Source organism: Balaenoptera borealis (assembly GCF_965194805.1).
Source record: "Balaenoptera borealis genome assembly, chromosome: 15".
Taxonomy (NCBI): Eukaryota; Metazoa; Chordata; class Mammalia; order Artiodactyla; family Balaenopteridae; genus Balaenoptera; species Balaenoptera borealis.
The window spans coordinates 19,576,844-19,592,979 of record NC_138871.1 but is presented as its reverse complement, the minus strand read 5'-3'; the positions used below and the strand labels follow the sequence as shown (position 1 = coordinate 19,592,979).

Below are 16,136 nucleotides of genomic sequence, written 5' to 3'. Positions count from 1 at the left end.
CATCCCTCTTCCTGCAATTCAGACTTCTCTCTCTCTCCAAAAAGAAAAGGAAAAAAGAACGATGCCAGTCTGTAAGATCATTCAGAGGGGTGAGCACCTGAGTTTGAGAAAAACTTCTGGACATGGACAACATTAGCTCACCAGCTGTCACTCATGACAGTTTATTTCAATCACACATTTGCTTAAATTGCTAGCTAGTGAAAGGCCCCTCCCGTCCGTCACACATACTTCTCCCCTGTCCCTTCCCCACACCACCACCTGCTACCACACTTGAATTTAGTTCAATAAACAACCCACATCTCTGTGGACCTGGAAACCTATGAAGGTTGGGAAGGGGAAATCACTGACCCCAACACAGAAAAAAACTAAGACAACACAGGAAAGCAGGCATTACATAACAGGGCAATCTGAGGAGAGGCAGCTTTTCTGTCCTGGGTTAACAAATTATTCCTATTTGAGTAATATTGGAACATAGGATCAAAAGCTCATCTTCTCCATCCCACCCCACCCCCATCACTCCTGTATCCCGTCTGCCCCTAAAGTCTCCTGCTACAAGCAGCACCCAGGGGTAGGATTTTCCCACTGTTCCCCACAGCAACTAGGAGTGTGCTGTCACTGCTGAGAGCCTCAGCTTGCTGCAGTCTTACCAATATGCTCCAGAAAGCACAGCTTTCATCACCGAACATTTGGATTCCGCCTTATTTCCCTGAGTCAGACCACAGGAGCTGAGGGTCTTTCACTCGAGAGAGTATGGAAAGGGGAACAAATGCTACTAAGTCTGGTGAATCCAAGGCGTAGGAGAATAGTGAACCAGTGGCATTTGGGGGTGAGATTTTGAATCGGTTTGAAAGACGCTTGTATTAAGTGCAAAAATGTTTCCTGTTCATAGGAAAAACTGTCTGGCACTGCCTTTTAAAAAGCATTTGCAATGATCTCTGCCTTAAAGGCTGAGCAAGGACGCTCAGTCCTCAGTCCGCCTTTCAATTGCTTTAAAGTGGCTAGATTGCACTGCACCTCCCCACCCCCAAATATAATATAAAGGGTCTTGCTTTTTTCAGTCCTTAATCATGTGGGGTACCTCCACCTGATAAGCTCTGTTTGTCCTTCTTAATGTTTCAAAATGAGCCTGGCTACTTTGCTCCTGAATTTCTGGATTTTCCCTCTGGCCACTAGATCACCCCTACACACACACACACACACACACACACACACACACACACACACACACACGGGGGGCAGGGGGAAGGAAATTCTAACTGTTGCTTCTCTCTTAACCAGGTAACAATTCATGTAGGTTACACCAGTCTGTAAAAACTGTAAATGCTATTTTATTTTAAACATATTAAGTTTACCAAAAAAAAAAAATCAATGATTGATTGATTGGTACCTTTTTACACTCTCAGATTCCTGAATATGGACAGATCTTCAAAGGGAGGAAGGAGTTCTCATATGAAATTTAAGATAGACTGTCCTGAAGGTTGTGGGGTGGGGTTTTGTTGTGTTTTATCTCGTTTTTGTTTTTAAGACACAATAAAGCTAAAATGTCAAGTCTCTGGGAGAGATCCCCTTACAGTTTCAGTCAAGGAGCATATCAGAGCACAGACAGGAGACCCCAGCCTGGTGCTCGCCGGCCCGCCCCGGCTGTCCAGGCATATTTGGTAGCGCACGGGTTGGGAGCCACTGGGACAATCACACCTCGCATTCCCTCGCGGGCTGCTGGTGGCAGGTACACGAGCCATACTCGTTGATGATGACCAGGGCTCCCTCAATGTGGTTCGGTTTGTAATCAACGTAGTATTCCTGGGCAGACATGGCAGCCATCTGATGCATGGTCTGTTTCTGCTTTTGCTTCCTGCGCTGCGTCACAAAGCACTGTCTGAGCTGCCTGAGACTGGCTGGGAAACACTTCCAAGAGACATAGAGCACCAGGACCACGATGAGGAAGGAGAAAATGAGGGCCATGGTGCCGGTGACCACCTTGTGAATCTGCACAGCGTTCTCGGCGTGCTCGCCGCCGGGGAGGGCCACGGTAGCCAGCTCAGGCGTGCTGTCGGGCTGCCCCTCCCTGCCGTCAGCGGGAGTGGTGGCCGGGCCGGCGGAGGATCCCAGGTCGCTGCGGTTGGTGACGGCCGAGAGCAGGTGGCCGCTGGTGGGCTCGGCCCCCTCCTCGCACAGGTGGAAAGCGTACACGGCGTCCAGGACGTCCTCGCCCTGTGCGTACTCCGGGCTGGCGCACTGCAAGTTGCCATCGCAGCGCCCCTGGAAGTTGCTGAGCCACGAGGCCAGGGCGCACACGTTGCGCCCACAGTCCCAGAGGTTCCCGGCCAGGGTGACGCTCGTCAGCGACTTCCAGGAGTTGAGGATACGGGGCTCGATGTAGGTGAGACGGTTGGAGTCCAGCTGCAGGGACTGGAGGTGTGGCACGGTCTCGAACACATGGGGCTCCATGTACTCGATCTCGTTGCCCGACAGGTCCATTTTCTCCAGGTTCCATACCCAGTCCAGCGAGCTGACCACAATGGCCACCTTGTTCCTCCTCAGGCAGAGCGAGTGCAGGGAGATGAGGCGCGGGAAGTGGGCGAAGTTCACCTTGACCAAGTCGTTGTGCTCCAGGTGCAGCTCGGTGAGCTTGAACAAGCCGGCGAAAGAGTTGCGCGCCAGACTCTTGAGCTGATTGTATCCGATGTCGAGAAACTTGAGGCTGCGGCAGTCCTGGAAGATGCGCACGGGCACGAACTGGATGGCGTTGGCCCGCATGTGCAGCGTGGTGAGCTTCCGCAGCCCGTGGAAGAGATCGGGCGCGAGCGCCTGCAGCTTGTTGTACGAGAGGTCCACGCTGCGCAGGTTGGGCATGGGCCGGAAGGTGGTGTTGGCCAGTTGGGTGATCTGGTTGGAACTCAGTGTGAGTTCCTTAACTCGGCGCAGTTTCTGAAAGGCGTCCCCCTGCACCGAGCAGATGTGATTGTGATCCAGATAGAGCCACGTGAGCTGCATTAACCCCGTGAACTGGCCGGCGCGCAGCTCCGAGAGGCTGTTGTAGCGCAGGGACAAGCCCAGCAGGCCGGACAGGTTGTGGGGCGCCTCGGTGAGGTTGAGCGCCTCGCAGTACAGCAGCCGCCCCTCGCACCGGCACAGCTGCGGGCACCCGCTGGGGGCGGCGGGCAGCATCTGAAAGCAGGCCCCCAGCAAACACAAGACCACCCCCGAGGGCCTCCTCAGCAGCCAGTATAGACAGAGACCGAGCAGCAGGAAATCCATTAGCGAGAATCTTTCCAGAGAAGCTGGAGAATGTCCATTGGAAGCGCTCGGTCAGAAATCTACATCATATTTTATTCCGAGGGAGGGGGAGCGGGGGAGGGGGAGAAAAGGGCAAAAATCAAATAAATGCATTGAAATAAAGCAGGACCCCCCCCTCCCCAAAGCCACACGTTCACCTCTAAGCATGCAGAAAGCTGGGCAGCATAGAAAGTTCACAGCCACGTAAAGATCAAAGAGATGGTGATTTGGTCCATGTTAGATGCTGCAGCAAAGAAAAGGGAGGAAAAAAAAAAAAAAATCTTCGGGAAAGAATTTAATTAAAAAGTGTCTTACCCACCCTTTTCCAGAGAGTGACAACCTCCATTCAGCTGCTCCCTTTGTGTGCAGGCTAATTATATGCAGGGCGACAGAAGACCCCTCTGTGTTTCCGAGGCAGCCCCGGTCCGCGGCCGGCGGATCTGGCAGGCGCACAATGTCTCACTTTGCTGCTCCGCTCGGGGCTGCAGGGCGGCCGGCGAGGCGGGGAGGCGACTTCTAGGACCCGCAAGTTTCCCAACTGCGTGCGGGAGCCGGGGCTTCGCCTTCCTGCCGCTGTCCTTTCCCTCTGCAGTTCGGACTGTGACGTTGTGGGGAAAAAAAAAAAAACTCCAAACTCGGGGCTCGCGACTCCCCAGGATTTGACAGTCTGGTTAATGTCCGTCATTGGAAAGGACCACTGACCGGCGCCACCTTTTGCTCCGCGGAGACCGCCTGCCATTCGCGCCCGGGGCGGCTGCGGAGAGCGGGCTCGCTCATGCTTTGCGGGCGGCGGGGAGGTGCGGGCGGCGGGCGGCTCGGGCGGCAGCGCTGGGAGCGGGGAGCGGCGCCCAGCGCCCGGGCTCCTTCCCTCCGCCAGGCAGTGTGAGGCGCGAGCTTGCACCGGCACCTACTGCTCACTGAGTGTCGTAAGCTGCTCACGATTGTGCGTCTTCCCGGAGCACCTCAGACATGGGCAGATTGAAAAGGGGTGGGCAGAAAACCAACATTCTCCCGAACCACTAAAGTAATATATGTTCTTTGATGAAATGGAAATAACTTTCAGCTTTTTGGTCCATATTTCCAAAAAGAAAAAAAAAAAAAAAAGGAGGGGGGATGGAGGTTTGGAAAAGCATCATCAACGACAAGATATTTCCAAGTGGGAGACTGAAATATTCTGTTCCGCCCTCCCCTTCCCTTTGGGGAACGTTCCCCCCTCCCCCTGTAAAGCTGTCTACGTGTAAGAGATACGTAGGAATCTGTAGAGAAATCAACATTTGGTCCTTTGCTTTAGAAAAGCAACTTGAGAGAAGCTAGAGGAAAGCAGTGATTGTGGGGACTTGGCTGAGATTTTTCTTTTTTCCCTTGCGGGCACTGGAGTTCTGCAGTCAGCCAGCCCTTTTAGGTGGTGGATGGGGAAATGCTTTCCAAACTCAGCGGATTTGGAAAGCCACCCTGGTCCCGGGGGTAGGAGACCTAGAGTGGCAGAAACCTATGTCTGTGTACAGGGAGTTTCTCTTGCCCGAGATCTCGCCGGGGCTTCACCAGTCTCCATAGATGTCTGTGGGGTCCTGGGTGGATTAAAGAAAGATTTTAATGTCTGACACCGGGAGGGCTGACCCTGATGTGCTGCTCATGGTGATGACAGAACCCTGCAGTACACTCCGCTCCAGGAGAATGTGCGAGAGGATGAGAGGAGAAGGGGTAGTTTAAACCCTGGTGAAGTCTACCCCTTTCTATATATACACCCGTACTTAAGCTTTGAGACTGTTACTAAATTGTATCATGTGAGTATGAAGAGGTCTTGGCCTGATTATTTCCATTAACACTCATTTATGGATGGGCTCTGTAAGCTTCTTATGTTGAGCTCTGTCTTGTTCCAACTGGTCTGGAGAGGGTCTGCATTGCTGTTGTCAGGGACCTGTTGGTCATCTGTTAAAAAAAAAAAAAAAAAAGACAGAGAAACCCTGCTGGAAGTGAGTGGATAAGCCTACCTTCTTGACAAATATGCCCAAGGAGGTAATAGGGAGAATGAAATCTGAATTTCCAGCTCCTCACTTCTAATTCCCATCATGTCTGACTCTTAGGAACTGAAAATAAGTGGACGTTATCTATAGTTGTGCTCACATTGATAAGAATGAGGTGGATTACCAAAGCTCCAGGGTTGGACTGGCTTTGGACAAGTAACTAGGTTGCTCCTTACATTCAAGCTAAAGACACTACTAACCAGTGGAATCAAAGTCACCAAAGACTAGTGGTACTTTTCAGGAAAAGTTATATGAACAGGGGCATGAATCATTCCATTTTGGATTCCTTTGAGCTCTGGCCTGGTCATTCATCTCTGAGATGCATCCTTCAGTTGGAAGGAAAACAAAGCTGAAATGTCCTAGACATCACATGCTGTCTTAGGAGCTAAAAAAGACATTAGAAAATCTGAATTTTGCACATGACAAAACTAAGGTACAGAGACATCGGGTGATTATCCGAGGTCTCACAGCTTGTTACTGGCACAGATAGGTTATTTTCTGTCCCGCACCAAAGTGGTGGTCTTCCTTTCCCATTCTTGATGGTCACCTCTCCATCACTCTTGCCCCCTGCCTAACTCTGGACTGGGCACTGGCACCTCCAGGGTGCTGCGGAACACTTTAACAGACAAACAATTTCACCTTCAAGTGTTTTCACCTCTTGCCAAGACAATTATTCCTCACAGCAAGCCGGTTGATTGAGCCATAAACTCTAAAGGGTTGGGGAGCTGGGGCAGACAGGGGTAAACATTGGCCAACCATTCAGCAAGTATTGTGAGTACAAGCCACCCAATCCCCATGGCTGCTAGGAAGAAAATTCTCCTAATGCAGGCAGCTTGCAAAGTGGTGCTAGAGCCTGCCAAATGGCAAGAAGAGGTCCCACTTTGGATGTCACTTGATTTGTAGAGCTGGTACAGAGAGGCAGAAAAGAGTTGAGTCTTGGCAAGACGGAAGGAAAATAAAATTAAATTCACTGCATTTATAAGTGAGTTTTCTTGTAAGTATGATACTCAAAACGTAGAAGATATGTCTAGGCTGTAATTAAAAAATACATATGTACATATATATATTGCTTTTCACATTATTATCCTGCAAATCATTTCATCTGGATGGTATCTTTAAATCTTTCCCACTTCTAATGTGGCAAGATTGCATCTTTTCTACGGTTTTAAACCCCTTGGCAGAACCGTATACATTAACAGATTGAAATGAGCTTTATTGAAATTTAGCTATTCTAAGTCATCTAAGTTGCAGAATCCCAATTTATTATGTATTTAAAGCACACCAGCCCTGATTAAATCAATGCAAATTAGGTTAAATAAGAACAACATGAATCAAGTGTTTCAGCAAAGTTGAGTCGAGAAACGACAACTTTTGAGTCACCAAAGCAAGCTGATATAGCTGGTTTTCATGAGTTTTAATTTCATGCCTCTTAGGGTCCAATACACTAAAAAGTAAAAAAAAGGAAAGAGCTCACATAAAGTTCTTTCTTTCCTCATGTTTGATCTCTCATAACTCTTTACCTCTCTTGTGAGAACATCTAATGCATCAGGTTATAATGTGATGATTGTGTATATACATGAGCAATCTCTTTTTCTGGGCTAAGCACAGTTTTCTGTTGGTAAATGTCTTCTCCTTCAGCATTGAATGCTGATGAGAGATACTTTACACACTTAAAAACACCCTTGTTATTTTCTGTGTTTGTATGGGGAAAGATATTTAGCATGTCTTGCTGAACTGCCATAGTAGTTGAGCAAGAAAGGCACCTCAAGCTACTAGGCCAACATGTGATTGGGGAGTGGGGTAAGAAAGGATAAAAATCTTGAAAATGTGGATTCAGCAAATGGGAAAGAACTCAGGGGTACATGAAGTATGGATCTGATTGCCAAAACACAATCTGGAACTAAGAGGAGGTGGAAGAACAAGCTCGATGCAGCTGGAGAGTCCAGAAGTATAGTTTGGAGGAGGGAGGGGTAATTTATTCCTCCTCTCCTAAACCTTATACTGATACATTAACCTTTGCATAATAAACCCTCCTTGCTTCTTCTTGGTACTTTATGTTGTGTTGGGGTGGTAGGGGCTGGTCACATACAGTTTTTTTTTTTTTTTTTTTTGAAATGTTGTATCTCTCGCATTTCATCTCAACTGAAGGCCACCTCCAATTCATTTATTTGACTCAAAATAGTTTGTGGACCTAGAGGTGCAAGTGACAAAAGTCTGAAATGAGCATGCATTCTGAGGATTGGCCTTCCAATAGTAATCTTTGGCAGTGTTCAAGGAAAGAGAAATTCAAATGGTGATTTTAATGTTCTGTCATTGCTTGCTCCAGCCTGGACCTTGGTCTTTATGTGGTTGTCTTTAATTTTCAGTAGCAGTGAGCACTGGCTTTTCTTTAAAAGGAAACATTTAGATGTAGGGGAGGAGAGTGGGAGTCACAATTTCAAAAGGAGAGAATTAACTCTGTTGTTCCTGTGGGCACACAGCATATAACTGGCCTTTTGCAGAGCGCCTCTGAAGATGTATATGGGGCCAAAGGGTGAGGGCTGTAAGGTTTCTCTCAGGAGATCTACTTAGGAGGAACACATTAGAAAAGGTCATTTTTTATTATCAAACTTTATCCTCCTCTTAAAACAAGGTAGTAATATGGATAGCACTAAGGCAATACCTAACATCTTGCACTGATATTAAGTCATGGGAGTAAACCAAAGAAATGCAATGACTTAGTGTTTTCCTCCTGGAGCTTTAGGTAGGGAAAAGCAGTAGACACTGAGAGACTTAGCCGATAATAATTATATATGGCCCAGTGCTTGAGAGTAAATATCTCTAGAACATACAAATGTGAAGAGCTGACAGGTCAAATGGGACCAATGCTAAAAAGCTTCATTGAAGGAAGTAAAGTGTATGAAGTAGTTTAAGGACTCAAGGCTCACTGACTGGAGAGATGGGCATCGTGAAGGCATAACCTATGATGGGGAACTGAAATGCATATATCATGATGAGTGGATTAATTCCCTAGTTCTCCAGGGGAAGAAGATTTACAGGGACAAATGGAATCTGTGTTGGGAGAGGAAGGAAGTTGGTACAGGGTTTCCAAACATTTGCTATATTAAGACCATGCATTGGTCCCCAGACCTAGTTCTTTCCCTAGGCCTGGTTTTATAAATACTGGTGATAAATCAAGTCTGCTTTGTGTGATGCATCTTATGTGGAAAGTGTGTGTGACTTTAGGTATGTGACCAAGCTTGAGAAATGACAGCACAGCTAGTGTAATAAGTTTTGAAGATAACCATTGTTAATTTGATGATTACCATTTGCCATTAAATGAACTGTAAAATTTTTTTAAAAAGGGCTACCAATGCTATACTGAAAATGTTAGTTTGCTGTATTCTTCTAGCCTCTAAGACTGAACACCTTAAGATTATCTTTGACTTTTGTAATAAATACCTGGGTTAGCTCCTGAGACCTGTTCTGCTGTCCTGGGCCCCTCTCTACAAGCTTCTTCTGCACTGCCATGTGCTCTGCTCATGCCATATTATACCTGACAGCTGTTTATACTCTCTCCATCTTTGCTTGCCTTCATTCTAGCCTTCCTTCAAGGCTGATGATGTCAAATTTCCTCTCTGACATTTTTTTTTCTTGCCCATGCCACGCGGCATGTAGGATCCTAGTTCTCTGACCAGGGATCGAACCCACGCCTCCTGCAGTGGAAGCACAGGGTCTTAACCACTGGAGTGCCAGGGAAGTTCCCTTCTATGACTTCTTAATTGATTCCCATGTAAAGTGATCTCTCATTCTTCTGAACTATATTAGCAGCTTACCTTTACCAATACTGCTCCTGGTGCGGTTCACTTGATATGAGTGTAGCAGCCATTTCTAATTATAGTATTTTAGAACTGAATGGGACCTTAACATCTTGGAGATTAGGAATAAAAAGACTTCAACTGGGGTTCCTTGCTTTGCCATTTTCTCTCAGTTTGATCCTACACAGGTCACTCCATTATCAGTGAAATAGGACCAAGGATGGCTATCTTAAAGGATTCTTGGGGAAAATTCAATGATATCATGTATATTAGAATTTTGCAACTTGAAAGTGTAAGCATAGGACTAGCAGGCCTGGAGCGTGTTAGAAAGGCAGAAGTTTAGGTGTCTTTCTAGACCCATTGAATCAAATCTGCATTTTACCATCAGCTCCAGGTTAAAATTAAATTTTAAGAAGCATTCTATTGGAGCACTCACAAATTCTATCCTGAAAAAGTCACTCAAGTATCATTAATTTCCTAGTTTATAGTTCAGGAATTGAAGGGCCAGAAATGTTAAGTGATTGCCCAAGATGGGTGCTAGAATTTGGACAAAAACCTCACGTCTTCTGAAACTTGTTCTCTGTCCTATTAGATTTCAAACACATAGAATGCAAAGTCTGTGTCTATCTCAGTACTTAGCACTTCATAGGGCTCTTAATAAAGTTTGGTTTTACTGTTGGTAAGGCAGTAAGTATAGAGAGCCCTTGTACATGCTAGCCTTAGGCAGTTCCTGGCTTATATTACACCTCAGTTTTCTTATCACTGTCAATCTGTATGTATTTCTCATGGATGTCTAAGTGCTACCTTTTTATTATAGAAAAATGAAAAATGGGGGAAAAAAAAACACGAAAAAAAATTTTAAATGAAGATTGTTACCTAAAATTCAACCACCTGGAGATAAACTATTAAGTTTTGGGTACATATTCTTTTAGAATTTTACTATTTCACATATATTTATATTTTCTAAAAATACAATAACATTATACATATTACTTTGTAACTATTTTTTTTCATTGTTGATATAGTCCCATATCCAGAATACAAATTGATAGGATCATCTTCAATGGCTACAGACCATTCTATTTATTTTACCCATCTCCCTTTTTTACCAATTAAGTTGTTTCTGGTTTTTAGCTCTTATGAAATGACTGGGACAAACTTCCTCATACATATACTACTATAGACTGGATGTTTGTGCCCCCCAGAATTCATATATTGAAACCTAATCCCCAATGTGATGGTATTTGGAGGTGGGCCCTGCCAGAGGTTATTAGGTCACTAGAGTGGAGCCCTCATGAATGAGATTTGTGCTCTTATAAAAGAGACCCAGAGAGCTCTCAGGCCCTTTCTGTCATGTGAGGACACAGTGAGAATACGGATGTCCATGAACTAGAAGGCAGGCTCTCACCAGATACCGAATCTGTAGGTTCCTTGATATTGGACTTCCAAGCCTGCAGAACTGTGAGAAAGAAATGTTTGTTGTTTAACCACCAAGTCTGTGGTAGTTTGTTGTAACAGCCTGAACAGACTAGGACATATACCCTTGCACATTTAGGCAACTGTGTCTTTAAATTTTAATTCCAGAAGTAGTATTGGTATTCAAAGAGTGGGGAGTTTTAAAAGACTTTCAATACATAAGGCCAGATTATCCTCCTGAAAGGTTGTACATATTTCACCCTCAATATCTCTTTTGCTGCTTTCTTCTTCTCCTTGAGAAACTCCACTACACCACAGATAGAAACATCTTTTGGTTCCCTTTCCTTCATCTGTCTGGGGCACCGACTGAGATCCCTGTCGGAATCTGTTCTTGGTGCCTTGGAACCATCCTTCCTTCCCATTCCCATTTCCTCCCTCCTTCCTGAAGAGGCAGGTGGAGGCTTGGGCTTTGGGGTCTTCAGTGTTCCTTCTGGGAGCTCACAAGCATTTCATTGCCACATCTTATTAAGTGGCTGTCCAGCCAAATTATTTTCACAAAGGTGTTAATGTCTGAAAATAGTTTAATGCCGTGTTACTTAAAATACTCTGTGGAGGTAAGAATGTTTAAATATATTTATGAAATGCACTAGACTCTGTTCTTTGCTATTCACAACACACTATCTCAATCACGAGAAATCTTGTTTTTCATGGTTTCACCCGCTTATTTGGGACATCTGTTAACATCAAACCAATGTGCCAGAACAGCTCAGGAAACATTTATTTAATTGTAAACCCATAGGTATATTTGACTTTAACTTGGCTCTCACCATACCAAGAAGTGATTCTCAGGTTTAGATCTCAAACACTGTAACAAGATGCTGGTGCCAAAATCAGTTTTCTGTCAGGCCCCAAGAATTTGTGGGGATAGCCAGACAACTACAGTTCTTCTGCTTGGTATTAACAAGTCTCACCCCCTCATCCTAGCCACAAATAATGGAACCAATTTGATTCTGTAGTAAGTTCTGTCTCTGATACATCTTGACATTTAATTATCTTGTTTTCCACATGTTGCTAATTTTGTCTTTGCAGGTAAAATGAAATCCCCTAAGGAAAGACTTGTTATTTTCCTGCTTTTAGGACCCTCTAATATCTACCTCTAAAGGTGTGGAAGACTATCATATATGAGAAACCATATACAAAGGCATCAGAATTGCCACATTACAGTGATAAACGTGCCCCCTTTCCTCTTAGTGCAGTCTGGCACAGTGCTGGCTTTGTAGAGATTCTTGTTGAATTGACTTTATTAACTGGTTTGAATTTTTGCCTAATCAATAGCCTGGGGAATCTGAGCTAAATATAAAAAGCCTTTATATTACATTGACATATAGGCACAAATTATTAACCCAGGAAGGTGCAAACTTTTGGAGTTGAAGTCACACACATTAATGTCATTTATATGTGGCTTCATTTCACAGATCTAGTTTGTGTAGGAAATCCCCCACCATCCATGAGCAGTGAGCCTTCTGTAGTAAATTAACCAGTTGGGTGCATTTATGTCTTTATTCAATCATCTCCCATTCTCTGGAACCACTTCTTAATCTCTCACAGGCGCCTTGAGAATACCTTTTAATAATTTAGCATAAATGTCTGTTGCTGATCTTATTTGTTTTCATTAGTTTAAGTCAAATGGAGGTTTAGCTGATGAGATAAAGTTAGATAAAATGTGCCTGCCTTGGGTATTCTTAGATCTGGAGTGGAGGTGATGGGTAACAAGGCAGTATGATTCATGCTATGGCAGAGATGTAATAAGCAAGAACTGGGATTGGAGAGATTTCTCTAGCTAATTGAGCAAGGACAGTCAGAGGAGGTGAGAAAAAAGGAGGAGGGGTTGACCAGATAGACAGAGGGTGGCCACTCCAGTCAGTAGGCAAAGTCTGTGAAAAAACTACAGGGGCTTCTGAGATGCTTATGGTGTCTGGAGCACAGGAATGAAAGAGAGGGGATTGAGGAGAGATGAGACTGGAGTGTTAGCTCAGAGCCAGATTGGGAAGACTTTCAACCTGGATTACAATTTCCAAAATGTGGGTACAAGGAATATAATCCTGATGATGGTCTTGAACACGAAGGGCAGGGAAAAGGATACTGAAAACAAGGAGAGAAGCTGGGAGCTTCCCATATCTGCCCAAGTGAGATATTGTGTGAGGCTGACTATATTAACATGAGAGATGGACAGGACAGGACAAGTACAAAAATAGTTTTGCAATGGGATTGACAATCTTTTAAATGGTGCTTTTTCCAAGAAACAATTTAAGATGATTTCAGTGAATGGATTGATTTAGGGTAGATGGGAGGAAAGGAAGAATAAGATGTGAAAGAAAACTCTAACATATAGAGCTAAGAGTAAGCAGTTAACCACTGGTGGTCCAGTGGTTAGGACTCCGAGCTCTCACTGCCAAGGGCCTGGGTTCAATCCCTGGTTGGGGAACTAGGATCCTACATGCCTACAGTTAAAGATGTGGACAGAGGTTACATCTGGATCTAAAGATAAGGGAATCCCTGGAACGTGCTTGGTAGTTATAGTGGTGGCAGTATATGCAAATCCTCAGAGAGAAAGATTAGAATACAGCTGATGTACAATCAGAGGCCTTTGCAGTATGGTAAGGTGCTGTGATGTGGGAAGCAGCTGGGTGATAGGGAGTATATGGCCTGTGCTATCTGCAAAGTACATGGTTTGATTAAAGGCTTTCAAATTCTAATTTTTAAGAATCCTATTCTATTCATAAGCAAGTGACACTGCAGGTGTTATTCAGCTTGTGGAATACCAGTTTGGAAAGCTTCTTTTAACATGATGATTCTCAACGTGGAAGAATAGGAGGGAGCAGAGGAGGTGGAGGTCACTTCAATAGGAGGCACAAAGTAGGGAACATTGTGCAAGTCCATAGTGAGCAGCTTTTAATATATAGTCATGGCCATGAGACTGTGAGTAATAGGTATTTCACATGGCTGTGAAAAAGAAAAAAATATGGTGGAGATTGACAGGTTTTGAGAAGAGCCCAGATGGTCAAGGACCATCAACATTGGGAGAGGCTGCCCAACAGTGAGTAAACCTGCAAAGGAACAGTGCAACACCAGTGCTGTCTGTCTAAGGGCTCTGGGTCAAGGACTGGCTGATGCTGAGTCCTTCCCCCAAGAGGGTTTGCCATTGGCATCTCATATCAGTGTAAGATCATTCCTTTGTAACTGGGCCTAGCATTACCTTCTCAAACATGAAACTAGGTGAGGGCTGGAGAGCATGTCCTTCAGAATGTAATTCTGTATTTGCATCTTAGCAGAAGAATTGAGACACTGAATAACCTACTGCAAGGAACTTTTGAAATTTCTGACTGTGCTAGGCTAAAAAGTGTTCTGCCATTTACAAACTGTGTGACCTGGGCACGTGACTTAACTTCTAAACAGAAGGATTCAACATAGTAAAATACAAGGTAAAAATAAATTTAATTATAATATAGAAAAATAGTTCGAATTCTATTGCAATAACTACTGATATCCATTTCTATTATATGAGACCAAAATTATACCACATAGAATGAAGACAAGAAGGAAAAAGAATCATAAGCACAAATAGTGTTATGCACCTCTGACTTTGCAAACTCTTATTGCTCCTTCTTAAGTATCAGTTCATATTTTAGAGGCTGCATGAAAAAAACAAAACAAAGCAAACAAACAAAAACCTTGGTGGTTAAAACAACAATCAATCATTTTATTTAGCTCATGGTCCTGTGTGTTGGGGCAGATCTTCTGCATAAGCCAGCTTGACTGTGGTTAACTGGAGAATTAGCTGGAGACTGTATAACCTAGGATGGCTTCTCTCAAAGGGATGGCGATTGGCAGGCCGTTGCCGGGGGACCTTGCTTCTCTTCCATGTGGCCTTTCATCCTCCAGAAGGCTAGCTCTGGTGCAACTGTGTGGTGATTGAAGGGTTCTTAGAGCAGCAAGAGAGAGCAAGTCTCAGTGCACAAGTACTTTTCAGGTCTCGTCTTCCAGCAGGTTGCTGTTGTCTGTTGGCCAAAGCTAGTCATGTGGTCATCCTGACTCAAGGAGAGGAGAAAGAGGCTTCATCTCTGCATGGGTGGGGAAGAATTTTTGGTCATTTTTGTAGGTTAAATAAAATAGTACTGGCTTAATGTTACTATAACTGCAAGTACAATACCAAATGCTCTAAAGTGATTTTTATTTCTCAAGCCACGTGACCCAAACAGCATCATCCATAAACACAAGGACCAGCAGCACAAGCATCACCTAGAGCTTGTGAGAAATGCAGACTCTCAGACTCCACCCAAGATATACTTGAATTATAATCTACATTTTTACAAGATTCCTAGGTGATTCATAAGCCCAGTGAGGTTTTAGAAGCACTGTATCTTTTCTCTATTCCTCATAATTCCCTTTCCTAGGTTGCTATGTTCTCCTGTTGAGTGATAGATCTTTGATTTTTAAAAGTGCCAGAACTGTTTCCTCTGTACAATTGAAACAGAACAAACACAGGCTTAAACAGTAAAACAGGTTGCTTCACAGCATGAGAGAGAGAGGGTATAACATTTTTCCGCTCAATTGTCCTTTGCCTATAAAAATAGAAATTTAAAATTAAAATAACAGTACATAAATATTAAAGAATATTGTATTTAACTGGGAAGAATCATTTAGATGTTAGAACAATTTTTAAAGTAGAAACAGCTAGGCACATACTTATTTAAACTGAACTTTTATATTCCTAAGCAGTTGCTTAACTGGATCTTGGTTTTCTGAAGGTTGAAAGATTGATGCTCCAATCTTAAGACCACAAGTTAAATATCTCTAGAAAACGTACAAGTCCTTAGGTACTGTTAGGCCTTTATACAAGTAATAAGACCAATAGAACTTATTAAGCTTCTAGCATGTGCAAGTCACTGGTCTAAATCAAGCATTACTGTAGTTTGTTGGATTCCCTTTATTTGAGACCCCAGAAGTGAGGTGGGGGAGTAGGTAGGAGAGGCTAAGCTTTCGACAGTACAAGTTTATTTCACCAGGCTGAGGACAGACATGGGCATAAAGGACCTAGAGCTTTTCTCAACTTGTGATTGTGTTTTAAGTGAAGGAACCTGGTTACAATGACCAACACTCTCCTTCAGTTTGCCTTTCACCTCAAGGCTGAATAGAAAAAGAGAGAGAGAGAGAGAGAGAGAGAGAGAGAAATTTTCCATTAAAGCCTACTGCTGTCATTCTGTATGAAGTCTGCTTTGGGTATTTGCTCTTTTCAGAAGAGGATTACTTATTGTTTGAAGCTATAACTAATACTATTTTCAATGTATATGCTTTGGGGTCCTGTTCTTGTCAATCAATCAGCCCACCAGTTAGGAGTTAACAAATATCTGTTGAGCACTTAACATATGCAGGCATATTCTAGTCTCTGAATAAGACTGAGTAACTTTGTAAGCAAACAGACATATAAGGTAATTTTTAGATACTGAATAGCTAGGGAAAGTTAAAATAGAGCCATGTGGAAGAGAGAAATTGAGGGAAGGGGCCTACTTTATCTAAGGTTAGGCAATGCTTCCTTGAAGAGGTGACATTTGAGTTGAAACCT

The 16,136-nt window shown here is 43.9% G+C and overlaps 2 protein-coding genes across 4 annotated transcripts in view; one reads left to right on the top strand and one right to left on the bottom strand.

Annotated features, from left to right (window-relative positions):
* The window catches only part of CTNNA2 (catenin alpha 2), a 1,192,234-nt gene that overhangs the window by 840,490 nt on the left and 335,608 nt on the right, over window positions 1-16,136 (top strand). The gene's annotated exons all lie outside the window — the stretch shown is intronic.
* Window positions 1,313-13,008, bottom strand: LRRTM1 (leucine rich repeat transmembrane neuronal 1). The gene is made up of 2 exons (XM_082356064.1): window positions 3,596-13,008; window positions 1,313-3,317 (listed from the first exon to the last, which is right to left on the bottom strand). The coding sequence occupies exon 2, from the start codon at window positions 3,256-3,258 to the stop codon at window positions 1,690-1,692; it is 1,569 nt and encodes a 522-aa protein (XP_082212190.1). The 5' UTR covers window positions 3,259-3,317; window positions 3,596-13,008; the 3' UTR covers window positions 1,313-1,689.

Excerpts from the sequence above, each read along its gene's own strand:
- LRRTM1 (XM_082356064.1), bottom strand. The coding sequence starts at position 3,258 with ATGGATTTCCTGCTGCTCGGTCTCTGTCTATACTGGCTGCTGAGGAGG.